The 22421-nt window shown below is 42.6% G+C and overlaps 1 protein-coding gene across 1 annotated transcript in view; it reads right to left on the reverse strand.

The window, feature by feature from the left end:
* Window positions 1-2196: 2196 nt before the first annotated feature.
* Window positions 2197-22421, reverse strand: part of LOC126455558 (T-box protein H15-like) — a 399743-nt gene continuing 379518 nt past the window's right edge. The window contains exon 5 of the mRNA XM_050091314.1: window positions 2197-4402. Coding sequence (XP_049947271.1) covers window positions 3781-4402 — 622 coding nt within the window. The 3' untranslated portion in view covers window positions 2197-3780. The remainder of the gene's footprint in view (window positions 4403-22421) is intronic.

Raw genomic sequence — 22421 nt, forward strand, 5'->3', positions numbered from 1 at the left:
AACAAGACTACTTCAGTTTGTAGGGCAAATACATCGTGGAGCTAATAACGTTCTGAGGCTTTCTTCTCACAAGTTCGACTAATAGCATCTCAGTGGCACACAGATCCAACCAGAAAATCCTGCAGAACGAGTATGCAATTAAATGAATACACTAAAATAGTGAACACTTCAGCGAGGCAAGAAGAGATATTCTCAGAAGCCATCACACGTCAGCACAAAGATAGAAGATAATTTTATCTGTAATATATAGCTTTGAGCCACTTTCAGATTTGACCTAGAGCGTAACTGCACACGGTTTTCTGTTATTTCCACTTTTTGCTAGAAACAGAACAAAACGTATGTCCGAAAGAATAGGCGTCATTTGTCTTTATGTTAATAGTCTTTACTGTTGGGGATCCTGTGTTATATAGGGTGTATCATAATCATTTTGAGAAAGCGATGATTTACAGCTTTTCATAAATTTGACAACTCATGACTGCACGCAGCTGTATCACTCCAAAATTTATTATACAACCTGTTTCAGCCGTTAACAGACCATCTTCTAGTGTCCACATACAGTTGAAAAGCGAAATAAAGTACACTGAGTCATCACAAATGCATAGTCGTCAACATATACAAACTACTGAGAACTTACACTTCCAAATCGTAATCATATATGATGTAAATCATAACCATGATACGTCATTATGGCACGAGCCAGCCTCCCCGCTTAGCTCAAAAGGCAAAGCACATGTAGCGTCTTGAAATTCAGTGACGAAGCACTAGCCAAACTGAATTAACGTGCGGTTCTGAGTAAAGAAATCGTCAAAGATGTTAGACAGGCTTGAAGAGATGCTACACCACACGAAATAGCATATATTATCATACAAAAGGTAATTCTTCACTATGGTACCTTAACATTATCGACTTTCCGCGCGGGGTAGCTGCACGGTCTCAGGCGCTTTGTCACGGTTCGCGCGGCTCGCCCCGTCAGAAGTTCCAGTCCTCCCTTGGACGTGGCTGTATGTCTTGTCCTTAGCATAAGTTAGTTTAAGTAGCGTCTAAGCTTAAGGACCGATGAGCTCATCAGTTTGGTCTCATACATTTCCAATTATTGATTCAATGATAAAATGCAGAAGAGTAAGTAAAAATATGTAGACACAAATTACTTTGGATATAACCTCTGTTCCATGGTGATTTGTTATTCTTGCGAGTTCTATCACATCTGACGGCAATTTCACAGTGTAAGTTCTCAGTAGGTTATGTACATTAACTACTGGTCAGAATCAGTATGAAAACGTTTAAAATTCGTTGCAGGCTTGGTTGTGCTGAGAAATAATTGCTAAAAAGAAGTCGATATGTTTCCGTTTGTAAGCTAATTAGCATTGAAATTAATCAATCAGGCCATTGAACGCGTAAATTCAAGTGGTCTTCAACGTACGATTACTGTCGGTTGTTCTCATTGCGTAGATGACAGAGCACGAGACTGCTCAGCCTTCGCCTTGGGATCGATCCTTTGTACTGCCTCACGCCCAGTTTTTGTTTCGCTCTCTTGTTCAGTTTTAGGAAACCAAACAAAGAATACGTTTGGCGACACCATCTCACTCAGGACGCTTGAATTTGCGCGCACATTGCCCTGATTGGCTAACTTCAGTGTTCATTAACTCAGAAATGGCGCAGCATATCGAACTTCTCAGTAACAATTACCTCTCAGCACAAAATAACGTGCAACATCCTTAAAATATTTTCAGACTGTTTCTGACCACACTGTATTTAAGACTATTTTAGTGATGACTCATTCTGCTTATTCTCGTTTTATACCATATGCAGTCACCAGATGGCAGTCTGTTAAAGACTGAAATAGCTTGTGTAATAAAGTTTGGAGTAATACAGGTGTGCACTACCATAAGCTCTCAACAGTGCACCATAATCAATAAGAAAAAATGAGACGGGCGAAAGTATACGACAACCCAACCAAGAATGTTCCAGTAAACATTTATATTCGAATGAGCCACTCGCGAGATACTTGCGAATACGTGGTTATGAGCCGACTGTGCTTGGCAGCCTTGTCCTGTCACGATCTAGTCCCTGCTTGCTGCACCAGACAGTGTTCACTCCTTTCCTCCCTGCCCATATGCTGCTAACCCGCCCCCCCCCCCCCCCTATCCAACTCCGGACTCCTGCTGCTTCAATTCGTTGCAGAAGCATTCGGGGAGCGCTTTGTCAGAAAGCTTAATCGACAGACTTTGCTGTCATCTTCAGGTCTTCAAAATTTTGTTACAAGAAGTGTTCGCGGTCAGCTGGAACCTCATGCCAAGTCGTCATGTTATTTGGTAAAATGTAGTACATTATACAAAGATTTGTCAGAAATAAAACATTTACAATCAAAAGTCACGTTGTACACGTGGCCATGTCCGTACATATAGCGTTCATAGATGATTGTTACGTCATAAAAATCACAGTATACAATAAAATGCACAGTAGTACATCTGTTTACTTCAGCTATATGTTACCGGCAGCTTGCTTGAACGTCAGCCGTCCACTACTCACAACATGGACCTACGCCTGCCTACGGACATGTATTTGGAAAGTATTAGTCTCCTATAAAATGTTCCTGTCTGATATTTTCTCTGTAAGCTGACTGCAAATTGCCTTTATTCCCATGCTGTTGATGAGGGCTAGCGTACGTTTTATACAGAAACTTGCCCTGTGAGATTTCTCGTAAACAGTACTTGCATATATGTGTGTTTGAGAGGTACAGGAAAAATATAACGTGGACAAAAAGGATTTACAGACATTACATGCCAGTGGCCATTGATTTATATCAACAGGTAAAGTCGAAAATTTTTGCCAGATCGTGATTCGAACCCGAGTCTCCTGCTTACTAGGCAGTTGTGCTGACCACTAACCATACAGGCACAGTATGTCAAACAAAACAATTTTCAGCCGTCTAGTTTCCAAACTTATTTTATTTGGCTACCAGCTTCGGCGATTAACTGCCCCATCTTCAGGCCCCTGTAGGAAGATTCCACCTCGGTTCTGGTCAAAACAGGGGCCAGCATTCGAATACTGGAATTACTATATTTATGCTTGCTATAGCGATAACTTTAACCATCATCTGCCGAGTCGGTCCAGGTACCACCTCAGAAAAGATGGACATACAGAGATCCAGACAACGCGGTCACCACATCTGACCACTATACTATTCGAGCACAGTAGTCATGTCTGCACGGGCTACCCTAGCACGTCTCCCGTCAGACCCAAATTCTTAACTTTTACCACACAATATTGATGTAGTGCACTGTCCGCTAGCCTCATTACTCGCGGTATCTCGCTGAGTCTCGTAACATTTCAAGTTTGACGTGCATCTGCACTGAAGCCATCATTGGCTGTCATCGCCTCAATTATACATGTGGCGTCCAAAAGAACAGACGCCACATGTATAAATACATGTGTGGTTTCTGGCAACCACAGCACGACTAGCAACCGAACATTATCAGTTATCTCGAAAAGAATTTGTGTGTGGAACATGTTTACTGGAAATTTTTACTTCTATAATTGTGCACTTTCACACGTGTCAGTGTTTGCTGTTGATTCTTAGAATAGTCCACGATACCTATAGGGATAGGAAACGAACGGTATTAAAAATGTACACCCTGTATAACTCAGATACACCAGTGTGTAACACTTTCGGTTTCTTCTTGTGGTAAAACACGTTCAGGTTGGCAGCAGTGTGTAAGGAACTCGCCAAATTCGTCCCGTTTCGGTGTAGGGCCAGTGAGGAAGGCGCGGGCTTCCGGTTCAGTTGGCGCGGTGGTCTTGCGGGCCGGTGGGCGGCGCGGCGGGCGGCGACAGCTGCTTGGCCGCCGGCACGGGCACCGGCGCCGCCACCAGCGGGTAGGGGCTGAAGCGCTGCGGGAAGACGGGCCGCGGCAGCCGCAGCTCCGCCGCCCCGGCCGACGACGGCGACGGCGACCCCGACGAGCTCGACGAAGACGTCGGCGGCGGCGACAGCACCGACCACGACTGCGGCGCCGGGGCCGGCGCGGCCGCCGCGGGCGGCGGGATTGGCGCCGGGGCGCCGCCCCCGGCCCAGAGGTGACCGGCCAGCGGCAGCGGCGGCATGCGCGGCGCGCCGGGCCCTGCGCCGGAGGCGGCGGCCCACAGCGGGGGCGACTGCACCGCCGCCGCCCCCAGCAGCGCGTGCAGCTCCGCGGGCGAGTAGGGCCGCCCCCACAGTGACAGGTGCGCGCGCGCCTTCTCCATCATGGCGGCCGAAAAGAAGCCCGCGGTGCCTCCCGCCGCCGCCGCTGCAGCCGCCGCCGCCGCCGCGTTGTTGTTCTCGGCGTCCATCTCCGAGTACAGCCGCAGTGCGGGGGAGCGCAGGAAGTGCTGGTCCACGAACATCGCGTCCATCGGATCCCTGGGTGCATACAAAGACAACCGAATTTAGTGCCAATGTACTGACCTAAATTATCAAGAATCGGAAGTCAACACTGGGTACAAATATATTTGCCACAGAGAGTGAGGCGCGATCCTTATTTAAGGGGGGTAGGACGTCAAACGGGCCGACTTGGAGCAGGAGGGGCATCACAGGACATTTTAGTTTCCAGTGTCTATACTTTTACAAATAAATTCATAAAATTTTGTCAGCATCACCAGGAAGGATTCGGGATTCACACTCATTGCAGTGAGAAGTTCGAAAACATAACAGAATATTTTTTTTACGTGCGAAATTTCATCATTTTTTCACTTACTAATGGCTGCATTTGTTGCTAAAGGTACACTTTTCTCCATAAGGTAGAGAGATTCTTCCATGAATTTTGCACAGCATACATACCATACTTACAGGTGTACGAAACTGTTGTATTTTAAACTTCATGTTTAGAAAAAACACAAATTTTGTAATTAATTACCTCAATTTTTACCACAGTTTTTAATAGATTTGGAAAATTCTAGAGTTTCATACACCTTTAAGTATGGTTTGTATGCTGTGCAAAATTCATCGAACCATCTCTCTTATTTATGAAGAAAAATGTACCTATAACAACAAATGTAGCCAGTAGTAAGTGAAAAAACGATGAAATTTCACTTGTAAAAAAAAAAATTACTTCGTTATGTTTTCGAACTTCCACTGCTATGAGTGTGTATTCTGAATCCTTCCTGCCGGCCGGTGTGGCCGTGCGGTTCTAAGCGCGTCAGTTTGGAACCACGTGACCGCTACGGTCGCAGGTTCGAATTCCGCCTCGAGCATGGATGTGTGTGATGTCCTTAGGTTAGCTAGGTTTAAGTAGTTCTAAGTTCTAGGGGACTGATGACCGCCGTAGTTAAGTCCCATAGTGCTCAGAACCATCTGAAGCATTTTTTGAATCCTTCCTGGTCATGCTGACAAAGTTTTATGGATTTATTTGTAAAAGCATAGACAGTGGAAATTAAAATGTCCTGTGGTGCCTCTCCTGCTCCAAGTCGGCCCGTTTGACGTCCTTACCCCCCCTTAACAACACCCGCTTATTTTCTGTCTGTCGACTGGAGCTTTTACTTCAAAATAACGGATTTCGCGCCGTCTTCGGGTCATTTCTCTAACTTATAGAGTAAGCTGTGTTAACGGAACTATCAATTGAGTCACATACTCAAGTGAGTATACGACGGTAAACTGATATTTAAATTAAGGAGTGACATACAGGGCCACAATTATTGAACTATATGAAATTTAATCGTCATAACTTCTTAACGGTTTGCTTTAGGACGTTCAAACTGCACGGTTGATCGCGGGGCATGATGGGAATTAGTAAGGTTTGGTAAAGCGACGAAGCCCACTTTCATCTGAATGGCTTGGCCAATAAGCACAATTGGCGCATCTGGTGCACTGAGAATCCACATTTCGCTATCCAGAAGTGTCTTCACCTTCAGTGGGTTACTGTGTACTGTGCAAAGTCCAGTCACGGAATAATCGACACGATATACCTTGATGGCACAGTGACTATCGAACGGTACGTGAAGGTTTTGGGTGATGATTTCATCCCCATTAACCAAAGCGATCCCGATTTCGACAAGATGTCCAAGACAGAACTCGACCCCACCGAAGAAGGAGAGTGTTTGATGTCTAGGAGGCGCACTCCGGGGACCACATTCTGGCTCTGGGGTACCCAGAGGTCACTGGCATGGGCCTCGATTGGCCGCCATATTCTCCGGACCTGAACACATACGACTCCTTTTTGATTGGCTGTATTACAGACAAGGTGTACAGCAATAACCTCAGAACCGTTGGTGGGCTGAAAACAGTATTCAGGTCATCGACATCAACGCTGTTCCGACACTTAAGCGGGTCATGCAGAATTTTGTTATTTGTCTGCGTCGCATCATCGCCAATGAAGACAGGCATATTGAATACGTCATAATCTAAATTCAAATATCTGTAGTGACGTTTACATGTTGAATAAAGTGTGAGCAAGCCACGGTCTGTAATTAACTTGTATTTTTTTCTATTAGTTCAATAATTGTCGCCGTGTATGAGAAAATAAACAGGTACATACAAGCTAATGTAACTTTTACTTTTTGACAGATAATTGAACCAAATCTGCATATGTTGTCGTTATGGTATTCGCTATAATTTGGAATATTATTTCAGTTTTTTGATCAGAATGTTGTCTGATACTTTTAGAACGCACACTATCACATGAGGAACATTTTCTCAACTGTCACTTTACTTATCACTTTCAAAATGTGGTAGATTATTCTTAGCAATCAAATAAAATAAATCTGTGAGCCAGTTTTTTAATGTCAGTCTTATAACTCTAGCAACAATTTTTTAAATTTATGTATGATACACAGTGATCTATATTTCACAAAAATTTAAATAGATTTGACAGTACCGCACTCTGAACAATTTTGTATCACAGGAACTTGCGTTATAGTACGTACAAACTCTGTAGTAAATTTCACATTTCTGTTTGCAGTGATTCAGCAGAAAATGTTCCTTAGACAATTAAAATTGAAAGTTCCGGGAAATGCACAGAAAAGATTTCATCAGCATTTATACCAGAAATAAATACCTTAACGAGGGCCGTTAACATACATTTGGCCTTTGTGGCCTTCATGTTGCTCTTTCCTTCGAGTCTGATTCTTCTGGCGTCCCCTTTTGGCAAAATCCTTCACTGACTTTCAGAACTAGCAATACTAACGCCATCAGTCAAGTTCTCAGTGAAGCAACCTGCATAAAATCCTAGGCTCACAATGATAGCTATTCTTCCACTGTTACTGTCACTGAACACCAAACAAGCATCATTTTTGTGTTCCGGCACCTCTTTTAAATGAAGTTATTAAAAGCTTTCATCCGGTTTTTCTGTTTAACAATATGAACATGTGATGCAAGTAAATAATAAAATATTGCAGACTAGGACAGGGTGGTGTAGAAAACGGGGCTGGTCACCGCTCACTACCCGCAACTGGTAATTTTGAAATAAAAATAGCGATAGACACACAGAAAGTAAGCCTGTTTTGCAAGGATCAGAAAGTCAAGTAAAAACAACAGGCTACTCACATCAGGCAAAAAGTGTACAAGCGGGTGGTCATAGTTTTAATTATAAACTGGACATAGGAAAGGAGGGGTACGCAGATAAATGCCTGCAGACCTGCTACACACTGAAATAGTGGCGATACAGTATCGCAGTTCGCCGTTAGTGGAACTAACACAAATGGTGACGCTCACTGGTGCCGTGAAGAATTGTGGCGTTTATTCGTTTTCAGCTGCAGCAGGAATGCTGAAACTGTGTCAGGCCAACACAAACGGCTAAACAAGACATCTGGACTGACCTTGCCTAGTTACAATTACTGCACGAACAATTACTGCAAACGCAAAATTACAAAACAAATTAGTGCACGATACTTCACTTTATCAATAAGCCCTGCCATTTTGTTTTGGCTCTTCTAACGGCGTTCTATATGCACTGTGGCGTTGGTATTTCAATTTGCACCGAGATTGTATACGTTTATCTGCATATGAACAAACAGAAAATAGCTAACTTTATTCATCCAACTTTGAAACTACCATATTGGTGATGAGATTTCGTCACAGGGTATTCGGTCGGAGTTTGTTTACTGATTTTCCCGACGTTCGCTGCGCGAGTGGCTGGCATTATCGAAGATTCACCCTCCATTGCTGCTGGGCCAATGGAGCCGAGCCCGCTGCCGGACATAGGTAGCAACTGAGCAATAGTCTTAGACTTTTACCTAGTCATTATCGCCGTGGTTCTCACTTAGGATCGTCCGATGCGTCTTTGGCAGTTCCTGCGCCTCGTCAGAATAATCGTTAAAGAAATGACTGCCGATGATCCAGAGACGAAATCCAACTGTCAATATACCAACAAGAGGCAACGGAAGCCTCCACAGCTTTGGGCTTCATGGTAAAAAATTCGCTGTCTTTCTTTTTATGCTTGCACCCATACTTAGGTAGTCACGGAAGGCTCAGTCTTTTTTTATGCTTGGACCCACAGACAGATTAAATTTCTTGATAAAAGTCATTTTTCTGTTTGAATCTGTGCTTTATTTTAAACTACCTGAGAACCCGGAGTTGCCCAGGTGTATATGCATTACAATTCTTTATTAATTCGTCTCCTCCTTACCCATTTCCCTATCCATCTCGTTCTCCCCCTCTCTGATTTTCTCTACCTCCTCTCTGCGCCAACCTTCTCCACCCCATTCACTGCCCAAATCCTCCTTCCCCTCTCTCTCTTGATCTTCTCCAATCCCTCTACCTATCCCTCTGCTCCCGCCCCTTTCTGTGTCCAATTTTCACTACCTCCCTCTAATGACAATTCTTCCTCCCTGTATGGTTCAAATGGCTCTGAGCACTATGCGACTTAACTTGTGAGGTCATCAGTCGCCTAGAACTTAGAACTAACTAAACCTAACTAACCTAAGGACATCACACACATCCATGCCCGAGGCAGGATTCGAACCTGCGACCGTAGCGGTTGCTCCGTTCCAGACTGTAGCGCCTAGAACCGCACGGCCACTCCGGCCGGCCCTCCCTGTATCTTTGTCCATTTATTCATCGCTCTCTCAGTTCTTCTCCCTCTTCCCCCCCCCCTCTCTCTCTCTCCCTCTCTGCACATCTCCTACTCTGCGCACTTTCTCTTTCCACATTATTACTTCTCCCTCTTCCCCCCCCCCCTCTCTCTCTCTCTCTCTGCACATCTCCTACTCTCCGCACTTTCTCTTTCCACATTACTAGCCCCACAGAAATAGGAACTATGGTTCTTACTTCCACTGTATTTATTTCCAGATCGTAACTAATATGTCCACTAGATTTGGTTTCAATCTTTCCAGGGGTTTGGGAAGAGCTTTCATCTGTGGTTTTACCCGCATACGCACTTCTCAAATATATTTAACATATTTCACATGTATTTGTAGGCATATTTCATCCACACTGTAGTGAATTTCGAACTGTATTTTCATTTTCAACCAGCTCTATGTTTATGGCGTCGTATATCCAGAACTATATGTCGTTCAACTTTATACACTCCTGGAAATTGAAATAAGAACACCGTGAATTCATTGTCCCAGGAAGGGGAAACTTTATTGACACATTCCTGGGGTCAGATACATCACATGATCACACTGACAGAACCACAGGCACATAGAAACAGGCAACAGAGCATGCACAATGTCGGCACTAGTACAGTGTATATCCACCTTTCGCAGCAATGCAGGCTGCTATTCTCCCATGGAGACGATCGTAGAGATGCTGGATGTAGTCCTGTGGAACGGCTTGCCATGCCATTTCCACCTGGCGCCTCAGTTGGACCAGCGTTCGTGCTGGACGTGCAGACCGCGTGAGACGACGCTTCATCCAGTCCCAAACATGCTCAATGGGGGACAGATCCGGAGATCTTGCTGGCCAGGGTAGTTGACTTACACCTTCTAGAGCACGTTGGGTGGCACGGGATACATGCGGACGTGCATTGTCCTGTTGGAACAGCAAGTTCCGTTGCCGGTCTAGGAATGGTAGAACGATGGGTTCGATGACGGTTTGGATGTACCGTGCACTATTCAGTGTCCCCTCGACGATCACCAGTGGTGTACGGCCAGTGTAGGAGATCGCTCCCCACACCATGATGCCGGGTGTTGGCCCTGTGTGCCTCGGTCGTATGCAGTCCTGATTGTGGCGCTCACCTGCACGGCGCCAAACACGCATACGACCATCATTGGCACCAAGGCAGAAGCGACTCTCATCGCTGAAGACGACACGTCTCCATTCGTCCCTCCATTCACGCCTGTCGCGACACCACTGGAGGCGGGCTGCACGATGTTGGGGCGTGAGCGGAAGACGGCCTAACGGTGTGCGGGACCGTAGCCCAGCTTCATGGAGACGGTTGCGAATGGTCCTCGCCGATACCCCAGGAGCAACAGTGTCCCTAATTTGCTGGGAAGTGGCGGTGCGGTCCCCTACGCCACTGCGTAGGATCCTACGGTCTTGGCGTGCATCCGTGCGTCGCTGCGGTCCGGTCCCAGGTCGACGGGCACGTGCACCTTCCGCCGACCACTGGCGACAACATCGATGTACTGTGGAGACCTCACGCCCCACGTGTTGAGCAATTCGGCGGTACGTCCACCCGGCCTCCCGCATGCCCACTATACGCCCTCGCTCAAAGTCCGTCAACTGCACATACGGTTCACGTCCACGCTGTCGCGGCATGCTACCAGTGTTAAAGACTGCGATGGAGCTCCGTATGCCACGGCAAACTGGCTGACACTGACGGCGGCGGTGCACAAATGCTGCGCAGCTAGCGCCATTCGACGGCCAACACCGCGGTTCCTGGTGTGTCCGCTGTGCCGTGCGTGTGATCATTGCTTGTACAGCCCTCTCGCAGTGTCCGGAGCAAGTATGGTGGGTCTGACACACCGGTGTCAATGTGTTCTATTTTCCATTTCCATGAGTGTAATTTTGACTGTACATTCAGTGTTACACGTAAATACCGTCTGCAAAATATGTCGCGAGTGCAGTTGATAGTTAAGAAGTAATGATGTAGAACATGATGCTTAACGAAGCAGCTTTACTGCAAGAGCAGCGAAAATGTAGTAAGCGATAAACCTTTTTCTTTTTTTTTAATCATATTGTGGGAGTTTCCAGCGAGAAATAGTTTCGTAAAGGTTGGAAATTGTGTGCAAAATTTTTTACAAGGCAATTATTACTCTCGTTCTCAAATACTGCATGAATGAAGTGTGGGTATTCGTGCGTCGTGGGCTACACTGCTGTTTAATCCCCACCCCTATCCCTATCCTCCTAGAACAGCCTACCGTGTGAACGTGTGTGAAATCTTATGGGACTTAACTGCTAAGGTCATTAGTTCCTAAACTTACACAATATTTCACCTAAATTATCCTAAGGACAAACACACACACACATGCCCGAGGGAGGACTCGAACCCCTGCCGGAACCAGCCGCACAGTCCAGGACTGCAGCGCCCTAGACCGCTCGGCTAATCCCGCGCGGCTCAACAGTCTACCAGTTTATTGCTTCCTCACACGTGTATCTCGCTTAAAGGTCTTGAAGGTCAAATCAGTGAGGTTCGAGCTCAGACAAAGGCTTACGGATATTCGTTCTTCTCGAAGACTATTCGCTGCTGAATCAGAAAAGAAGGGAAATGCAAAGGTAAGCAATGAATCCTGCGACAAACGCTATAAGGCGGCTTGCTGAATATAGATGTAGATGTCGAGGGAAAAGAAAACCGTGATTCCTCATTTAAGAACAGCACAGAGATGACTGTGAATACTTGAAATCAACTACACACAATATCAGCTTAGTTTTAAATGATCAAACACAGCATTCATTTTCCCCATTTGCGAAATTAATTTTCAGTTGTGCAAATGTTAGATTAAAACAGTAAAACCAATTTTATTTTTCACTTCTAGTGTAGCGACTTCATTTGACATAGAAAAACGACACATTTGTAAACACTCACTATCTCTTCCACTAATATCTGCGTTAACTCGCGTATCATTTTGCCTGCGATTGCGGCAGTCATTTGTCTACTGCCGATTACCTAAGAGGCCGGAAACCGATTAGTGGTCAAATAAATAATAGCTATGCAACATTAGGAATGTTATTTTCTGTTTTATACGAAATTGCACTTTAGGAACGCTTTTCCTGTTTTATATGAAATTACGCTTCATACCTACTACGATTTGATAATTTGGCTCACATGGAAATTATCAAGCGCCTTCATATAAAAATTATGTTACATGCTCCCAGCGTGTCTCGATCCACACAACGCTGAGGACAGAACAAAGTTTAATAGTGTTATTTATAGAAATCCAGCAAAACAATGGTAGGTTACAATAGTCGCAGTCAGAGCTTCATACTTGCGATTAGTGTGCCCTACTGAGTATACAGTTTGCGTCTTTTCAGTGCTAAGTTTACCTTACGCACAACGAAAATTTTAGTTGTTAACACCGAGAAATCGTAAATATTCAAAAGTGTTACACAATTAAAAATGGGAAGTTACACCACACTTTCCGGCATAAGTTCACTTGTCTCGATCTAAATATAAACAAGCGTATGGTACCTGATTACAGGTTTTGTGGAACTGCTTCATTCTATTACAGTCAAGGAAAATAAATTGATAGTGAACTCTTACGGATTGCTTTTCTCCTCAGATATGTCAGGTTTTACATATCTCGTCGTATTCATTATACTGCGAAACTTGATTACCATTAGTCTCTCGACTGTATATAGAAATAAAATAAGTGAATGAGTGGTTGTAAAAAAAATCTTTTCATACATTCCTAAAAATTATCGTAGATAGTCTCCCAAAAGATCCGAGTGATCCTCATGTTCTGCAATACCACTTCGCAGGACCTGTCAACATGCTAATCAATCATAAGCTATCAAGAGTCGGTGCACTTCTTGGACTCTGCGAATCTGAGAGCATTCAATCATTGAAGTTATTTAAAACAAGCCCAAAAAACTGTGGTTACACACTTCACGCACATCACGCAGTTAGAATATTTCAGGTTAAACACAGAATACAGAAAAGGCTTGGTTGACCACTAAAACATTTCTTGCGTTTTTCGGCCAGTGTGGTTCGTTTCGACAAAGGAGCTCCATGAGGTCTCTACAATATGATGCTTTTATTTACAAAATTAGTTTTATGTTAATCTCCCTTGTCGCTTGTAAGTTACAGAAAATTAACGAATAGCTTCGTAAATTCTGATTTTTGTGAAAATGGTACGTAACTTTTCGATCCCATTCAGCATTATCCGTACGTCGTTTGATTCTTTTGTACACAAAAGTCACCCAACATAGAAAATCCTTATGAATCGTCAAAATAGAGATCGCAGACGGTAGAAAATAACTTCATTTGGACAGCGCCTGCGAAGCGAATCGGCGGTAGCATGAGTATCATGGCAAACAACTGTTTCGCGGCGGCCGTCACCGTTTTTATGTATTCAGTTGGCTACGGGAACTTTCCACTTCAGTTCAAATCGCGAACATATTGGCGTGTTGGGCACAGTAAGTTGTACCACAAAATACAGCGATTCCAAGGACCGAATGACCAGTAACCGCGAAAAAACTGTTCAGGGTCCTTTCTCTCTGAAAAACACTTCTGTTACTAACGTCACAATCCTAGAATTATTATAAACAGCACTGCAAAACAAAGAGTTAATGAGGATGGGCTGAGATTCGATTTCGATCCTTGTGATATCAGGTAGTTTAATTTCTATCGATGTCCGCCTCCGTAGCGTAACGGTAGCGTTACCGCCCAGCACGCAGGGAGCCCGGGTTCGATTCGCGGCAGGAGACTCCAATACGGCGGCCGAACTCCCCCGAATAGAGCCTCCCGGCCAACAATGTCATACGCTCATTTCATTTTTCAAAATGGTTCAAATGGCTCTGAGCACTATGGGACTTAACAGCTGAGGTCATCAGTCCCCTAGAACTAAGAACTACTTAAACCTAACTAACCTAAGGACACCACATACATCCATGCCCGAGGCAGGATTCGAACGTGCGACCGCAGCGGTCGCGCGGTTCCAGACTGAAGCGCCTAGAACCGCTCGGCCACCACGGCCGGCTTCATTTTTAATTTCTATCGATAACCTTCAGTTTCTCATAAATGTTGCAGCGAAAGGAAAACAATTTTCTGTATCTTTTGATACACGGGGGTAAGTTTCTTACATAGAAACACAGTGAAATGAATAACACTTTTGTGAACAACAATACTTTCAACGTCAACGTAACTGCCATTGAAATCATTTCACTGTTCTAGCAACTTCAATCTTCTGTTTTTCCTCAATGTGCATGTTAACAAACAAAGCCAACTGCTACGTTTAGGTTGCTTCTCCTGGCGCATTTGACTTCCTACGTGTACTTCTTGATTTACCAGATCAAGGGTCTTTTCCCCCTTCAACAGAGCCCTTCTTTTTGTTTTAGATTCTTGTTCAGTTGTTATCCCCTGGCAGTTATGTAGCATGTCTGAATTTAATACTGTACCGTAAGATTTCTTCCTAGGACACCAACTTCTTGCAGATCCATAAGGCTTCTGTTGGTAATTATCCATCATAAAATATCAGTTTTCTCTTTCTGATTGATGATGTTATTGCTCCTAACCTTCCATCAACTTGTCTACTGCCCAAGTTTTTCTACCAATATCTAGTATTCTCTTTTTAATGCCTGACTGACTGGAACCTCTGTGCTCTTAACAAGTATCCGAATACCAAGCTCTTCTGATCTGCTAATCCTATAATAGAGTTGTGTTTTGCCTCTAACGGGAAATCCCCCGTTGTTGTAAATGCTTTTCGACTGATTAGCCCAGCCTTATTTTAGCATCCCAACATTCATTGTTTACTGTTTTAGATCACCCAGCCGGTTCTTTCACAGTCAGTGCTCATCCATATTTGTCAAAATTTCGTTATTTCGAAGAAAATTTGTTGTCCTATTCTTTCAGCCACTTCCTTTAGTTCAGTGAGTTTTCAGTTACTGGCTTATGAAGGGTTGAGGCTAGCTCCTCAACAGTGGAACTTCGGTTTTCCGTTATTTTGTTACCTCAGTAGATTAACTCATTTCAGGCAATTTACATGATCTCAAGAAACAGGACAATCACTTGGCTAAAATAATAGGTGTGTTGAGGAGACCTCGAGGGTAGTAAGGTAGCAGGATAGTCACTGTAACGCAATAGAGACTTTAGCGAGTAATTAATAAAATTAAACATGAGCTAGGTGGTGGTTATGTTGGATACGGAAACATTAAACGTCGACAAGAGGCTGTTGAAGATGTAAAGGAATTTTGCTATCTCTGAAGTAAACCCGACAACGAAGATAAGTGCAAGGACGTATCAGCTAGAATTACACAAGGTAAAAAGGCTCTCTGTAAAGAAGGAGAAGCTGTTAAACTGCAAAACCTGAGACTCAAAAAAGATTAATGAAAATTATTTTGGAGCACAGCATTCCTTACCGACAATCAATACTCCCACATGCCATTCGCGAGTGGAACAGGGAAGGGGGAGAGGATCAGTTAGTGGTTCCGGAAGTACCCTCCGCCACGCATTAACAGATGGCTTGCTTAGTACTGATGTAAATGTAGATGTATGTGAAACAGGGACAATGACAAAGAGAGAATGAAACTATAAGAACGAAATGTGGTGTTACTGGAAACAGAGAATATACTCTAGAAGGTTGGGCATATGTTAAGATGCGAGTCGATGCTGAAAACTTTAGTTGAATGGACAGTGCATAGAAATAAGCACAGGCATAAGTCTAGATACAAAAGAATACAGGTTGGACTAACTAAAATCCCGGAAAACATTTCATGCACCTAAAGATAGGCAATCCAAATTATATACTTTGCACCCTGGGGGGATGGTTTAACTCGGGTTGCCTGTCTTTAAGGCGCATGAATTGTTTTCCGGACCGTTTTTGTTGTGATCACCTTTTGTTCTGCTAATCCTGTACGAAGAAGCCAGATCTTCGATGATGCGGGATGAAGCTGTTGTGCAGAAATGGACGGGACAGCTGCACCAATCTTTGGGCTGATTACCGGAACGTCAAACAGTACTGTACGATTCTGATCCTTCCATATTTCTACGAAACTTGTGGCAGTGGTTATTTGAAAGCATGAGCGCACCGTTAAAAGATCTACGCTCAGAAGTAGCCATGCCCCCAAACAAAATTTACCCACCACTTCTTACAAATTTAGCAGACTTGCCCTACAGCTTCATATGCAGTAATGTTGGTGCACGATACGGATGGAATCTTTATTTCACTGTTTCGGTTGATGAACTTTTATTCACTGTCTGGATAAATTCTATAGTTATACTTTTTTACGTACAAACAGCACTTGAGAAAATTTAGTGACTTAGTGTGTGTCAACCTGCGAGGGTGCATTCTCCTCCTTGCCTTCAGGTGAAAGCAGCCAGCACATTGCGGAAGCCGGCTCTGAGTTTTTTTTTTATTTACATGGCCTTCAGTTTGTGAACACAGTACAGCCGTCAACAGGTACACTGTTAAGCTTTCAACACTCACACTATTTTCATAGATAATTGCAAAAATGTACATATTACCTAAAAATAACTTTCAGTCTCTGTTCACTATTAGTAAAAATAAATGAACTTCTTAATTTCTAAATATATAGTACTGAATAATCGACGATTAAATTTTTCTTTACAAAAATGTTTAAAGACAGGTCACTGCTGTTTGAGATTCAACTTTGTTAATTAACTACTAAAAGTGGTGACTGTACCTTCTCTATGGGCCTGTGGTCAGATTTTAAAATCAGACATGTAAGAATTGCTTTTCATTCTGTAGTAAATGACCACTATTGCTCATGGGTATGGTTAGAACACGTCCTATTTTCTACGTTTAATACAGCGTCCTTATAAATTTTTATGATTTTTACTAATGTTCTCATTCTTTACTTTTGGGATTTAAGATATTTTTACCTTTTTTTTCATCTCGTATCGTCAACGATGTTCAAAGATTTCACTACGGTTATTGAAAAACGTCATCTGTTATTTGCTTACAATCCTTCTGTTCTGTTGTCAAAACCAAAATATCGATTTATATCGCTTACAATCGATGTTTCGATGTATTTAGCGTAGAGGTAGCTGTGATGTCTATGTTCCTTGGCTGCGATAGTTTACCCTCCCTCCGGTTCTCACTTAACACTTCATTTTTGTGCGGTATATGTATTCCAAGCGAACAAGTGTACTCATTCAGCTGCGTCTCCTCTAAATTACATATCATTGCCCAGTAAATGATTCTTAATACAGGTACGCTGGACAAAAATGAGAAACGGATTGACCGTTGTCTCTGTAAAAGAGATTGCAATGGTAAAATTTAATTTTAGTCATTTGAAATACTAAAGCTTTTTTAAATACTTGCGTGAATAAAAGGAACATTTAAAAGAAGTTCAGACCAGTGAAAAACACACAACGAACAAGAGCTCTAAAATAATGCAAATATGTATGATGTATGTAATTTTTTTTTGTATCATATATAATACTGCCATCTGACGGCGTGAAATATAACCAGTAATATCACATTCGGCAATCCTAAAAAGATTAATTCTGATCTCCATAGGAACATGACAGTCACACTTTTGTGACACCTGTACTTTGCAATTTAAAACTAAAAACATAGTGATCCAGTTCAATTATCTGAGCTACACTGTAAATAATAAATAAGGCGATCATATTTCTTTATTTGATACAAAAAACATTCTAACATTGCTATATACGATATAACATCAGCAGTTTTGACACCCCTACCTCTCCTACCCCCCTTTTTTCCCTCATCTGTCAAGGTCCCCCCCCCCATCTGCCGTTGCGTGTGGTATGTCATTATCTCATCTTTGTGCCGACTTTTTAGTGCAGCGTTTCCAGTGAGTGTTCAGTGTTGTGCGTCTTTTCCGAAGTGTTGCGAACGGAAATCATACTGTCGCTGGGTGTGATTTTTATATCTCTTGCGAACAGAAACCAGACCTTCGCCGTGTTTTATAATTGTCTGTCTACTATTTTACCTGTCTGCTTCCTGTGTATTTTATTCGCATCGCCAACCCTTTGTTTTATCTCTCCACATTTTTCCGCCTTATTACAACTTAAGTCACCGTTTTATCGCCTGATTTTATTGTTTCTTATCTTCTTCTTATGTTTTAAAATTCTGTAGGCTGAAGAGCAGCGCACTAAGCTGCTGCAAGACCGCCCCCTTCAGGTGGAATCGAAATTTAATAAAGGAAAAAAAATTTAAAAAAACCGTTTTGACCTTATTTAACCCCCTTATCGAAGTTCAGACTAGAACCCTCCCAACAGCACGCTGATCAATCCCACTGTGGGTGTCTTCGTTTTGTGTTTTCTGAATATGATAACCGCACTTGTAAGGTATGATACTAAAAGCTTTCTCACTATCGCGAAGAACCGTTGTCTACGTGCTGGAATTTCAGAAAAGCGAATATGACTTTACTAATATTGCAAGCGACACGGATGAGAAGGGAAGCTGCCGTTGCTGAAACTCATTCCAGAAACCCCCACATATCAGGGGCAGCGCAGCGTGTCGCTTGCCTGAGAATCGGCCGCCGTGTGCTGCCATCTCATCGACAAACGCGGGAGTAACAGCCTACACCTGACCGCCGCAGCCGCCACTCTGCGGCCTTACTAAGACGGCTTTCTACATCCAGCCTGTGCTGTATAGCAGGGATGACAAAAACCGACCGGTTAAAACCGCTAGCGGTATTTCAGTTCTGAATAATCTGTAGTTATCGGTATTTGTTGGCCTCGGTTATAACAGGTTTTTTTTTCTCGTAATAATCGAGTAAAACCCGAAACATCAATCAGCCTTAGCCGCAGTGCTAAAATTTTCAGTTTTTAAGGAAGCCTTTTTAAAGAAAAGACTAATTTTTATTCATAAAATTTCTATTGCTTTGAAATATTATGTTGTAATCGAAGACGGGAAAAGCGATTTTAATAACAATGCTGACGTAACCGAGCAGCAAACACAGGGAATAAGAGTTGGTACAGCATTACCGAGACAATAACGTGTCTGTTACCATATCGCTTCGCGTATCAGATAGTGTGCGTGTACATGCAGTATGAAACACTTGCCCCATTTGATCTATATGGTAGTTTCTTGCTATCGTTGTCGAACACCAGTTGTATTACAGACGGGCAACATACCTCGTCTGGAATTATATTACGAAGTCTATCATCTTTTATGCACAATGCTCCAGTTGCCTTAAAAGATTTCAAACGAAAGGAGCCACAACAAACTTGTCACTTTATATAAGGAGAGAACTTAATTGCAATAAAGACAGAAAGCAGTTGATCGGCTCCTATGTCTATTTGTAGCCCTTCAAAACAGTCAAATTTAAATGAGTTCTTCAATCGAAGTTTTCACCTTTCATCACTGGCTACTAGAGATGCCAAAATAGTGGTATGACCCTCGATTACATCACAATTTCTGACAGAGTTTCATAAATTAGAATCAAAAGGTGAATACTGGTAAATTTTTCGAGTATGCAATCATGTACCACTTTTCGAAAAAAGCAGCGAAGTGTAGACGAACTGAGTTTTCTTTATTTGCCTATTTACTTGAATATTTTGTTTCTACGTATTGTACTGCATTTATTGCAGGAAATAACAGGTTGATCTGGCGTCGGAAAAAAGCAATATAACGGATAGCTGGCTGTTTCAACGATAACCACCAACCATACTGTACAGTCATGCGAGCATTCCTTCTGGGTCGCAGAGTTGTTAAATTACAGCGTAATCTCCTTTGTATTACTTTCGTTCTTGCAGCAAACCACAGAAGTGCAGAATCCGAACTAGCATATTCATGTATTTCAAACATCTGCCAGTAAACAGACAGACGATTCAATTTTTTTCTCTAATTGAAAATATAACGAGCGACATTTAGGAAAAACATAAACGATTTTTGCAAATAGGCTAATGGGCACTGTCAGTTTGTGCTTTACAGAGGACAAGTTGTCTCTCAGCTGGAACAAGACATCAGACATAGAATCCACGTAAAAATAACATATTGTCACCACAAGACTACGAGATAATCAGTCAAGTCCAACATTCTAAACTCTTGCAGTTGATTTCCTGGAAACATCATACACCGGGTTTTCTGAGCAATCTGAGGGCCGCCGTAGTCATTGTAAAAAATTGCCACTAAGCCCAACAAACTCGAGAGCTTTCTTACTTTTACCCGTGTTCACAGTTTAGGAAAACTATGGACATTTACGAAAATCATATTGATCTGCTCTATCAGCTCATGAACATCTTGTGGGCATAATTGAAGCGACTTCAAATTATTGAAGCCATACCTGCAGGTATTCATCCTCTTGGAATTTGTGTGGTGAAGGAAAGGAAAAATGCAATCACTGAACACTAGACAGATAGAATAAACATTATTATTCGACAGATTTCCTTTCAATGAGGTTTCAGCGGGTCTGAAATATCTGTTTGATAGACTTCAGAATTTCAAATCCGGTCAGAAAGGCTTCCATGTAGCACATTACTTTTGTTCCGTACAAGAGTTCATCGTATCAATTTAGAGGCTTTCGGTGTTTCTTATATAGAATACCAAATCTCTGATTTTCGTATTATCCTATTAAATTAGTGTTGTCTGAATTACGTACGTCTTGTTTCGTTCAGGAACCAAACATCTTCGTTCTAGACAGTCACACGTAACTTGAGAAACTAGTTAATTAGTATCGGAACGACCTAGACGTTTTTACTACAATGTTATTACCAAGTAGAGTCCGCCCATCCTATCATCTCGTCTGAAACAAAAACACTCTATACTTTCGCCTAATAATGTAGGGGCTTTCCAGTTCTCCCACTCGGGTACTACAAAACGATTTTGATTTGCTACGTGCTTTATAAACTGTACGAAAATTTCGATCTGATTAAAGAAGTGTATATTATTTTAACATGAATTCAACCAGGTAGATAAAGAAGAGCAGCTCAAGAAGGATGTAAACAATAGATGGTAAACATATGAATTGAGAATCTCCATGTCTGTGTTTTTCGTCCTGCAAGAAAGTTATTTAAAATCAACTTTTCCTTTCTCATATTATCAAAGTGTTTTTAGTGTCCAGTAATAAGGAATTTGAATGTGTAATGACAAACCACGTCCACTAGGACTCTCACATGACAGGAATTCCAGGTTCCCGTATTGTTCCCAGCGCTCACTGCTTGAGTAGGGACTGACTACTACTCTGACCTGAAGTAGAATTAAATTGAAGAAAACAATTATATATTTCCAGAATGAGATTTTCACTCTGCAGCGGAGTGTGCGCTGATTTGAAACTTCCTGGCAGATTAAAACTGTGTGCCCGACCGAGACTCGAACTCGGCAAAGGTCCCGAGTTCGAGTCTCGGTCGGGCACACAGTTTTAATCTGCCAGGAAGTTTCAAATTATATATTTTTTTATCCATATGTACTGCTATGTGGGTACAAAAACTAATAAATGATACGATAAAACTACGTAAGTCATAATTCCATTACGTCCGCAATCCGTTTCGAAGATTAATGAAGGTAGAATATTATGTCAGTCATGTTTCTGTTTTGATTGGTGGTAAGCACGAGTGATGTTTGATACCAAGAGTAAAGTTCGGTTTCGTATTGTGTGTGTAAAGATTCTGAGGGTATTGTTGCTTCTGCTAGGAGACCGCATGTAGTAACTGTACGAGACGTGCTCAAAATTTTCGCATACGCCTATGATAGCGTAACCGCCGAAACGTGCTATGTGCGTTATAAATTTGTGTCTGGCCCAGAAAATGGTCTCATTAATTATGCACTCATTAACTAAAACCTATACCAATCACACAGTGAAATCTGCTTGTGCGTATCAAGGACGTTGGAAGTAGTAATCTGGAAAACGGCAGAATCAAGTGCGTAGCTGACCTCGATCCATACCCTGACCAGCAGCTGCGTCTTGTTTCTTAATAAGAATAAGTCAACGTCAACTGACTGTGGGGGTCCAAATGCATTACTTTTCAAAGAATCGTCGAATAAGAAGTACCGTGGCCTTATATCCGCTAAACTACCCATTGGAATCAATCCAACAGTGTGAGACCCAACTTGATCGATTCCATGCACAGGCACGCGAGTGACGAGGCGCACTTCCTGTTAGCAGTTAAAGATTTCTATCATATCGCATTTGAGAAAAGAACAATAGTTTTAGCTTCTCAAGCAATTCCATTCGTAATCGCTTCACGGTCAACGACCACGGAATGTAGTTCAAAAGGTCAGTTCTTAGGATTCTTGTTAACGCTGCAATATCTTTCAGGTAGTTCATGACCATCAGGTATGGACATCATAATCTGTTCCCTCAAGAAGATATATCGATTGATCACTGAAGAGGAAACGACCAAGTAAAATCGGTAGACGAAAGCCACATTTTGCAGGTCTCAGCGATCGTAGCGGCTGTGAGCGGTACTAGT

The sequence above is a fragment of the Schistocerca serialis genome, chromosome 2, assembly GCF_023864345.2.
Source record: "Schistocerca serialis cubense isolate TAMUIC-IGC-003099 chromosome 2, iqSchSeri2.2, whole genome shotgun sequence".
NCBI lineage: Eukaryota > Metazoa > Arthropoda > Insecta > Orthoptera > Acrididae > Schistocerca > Schistocerca serialis.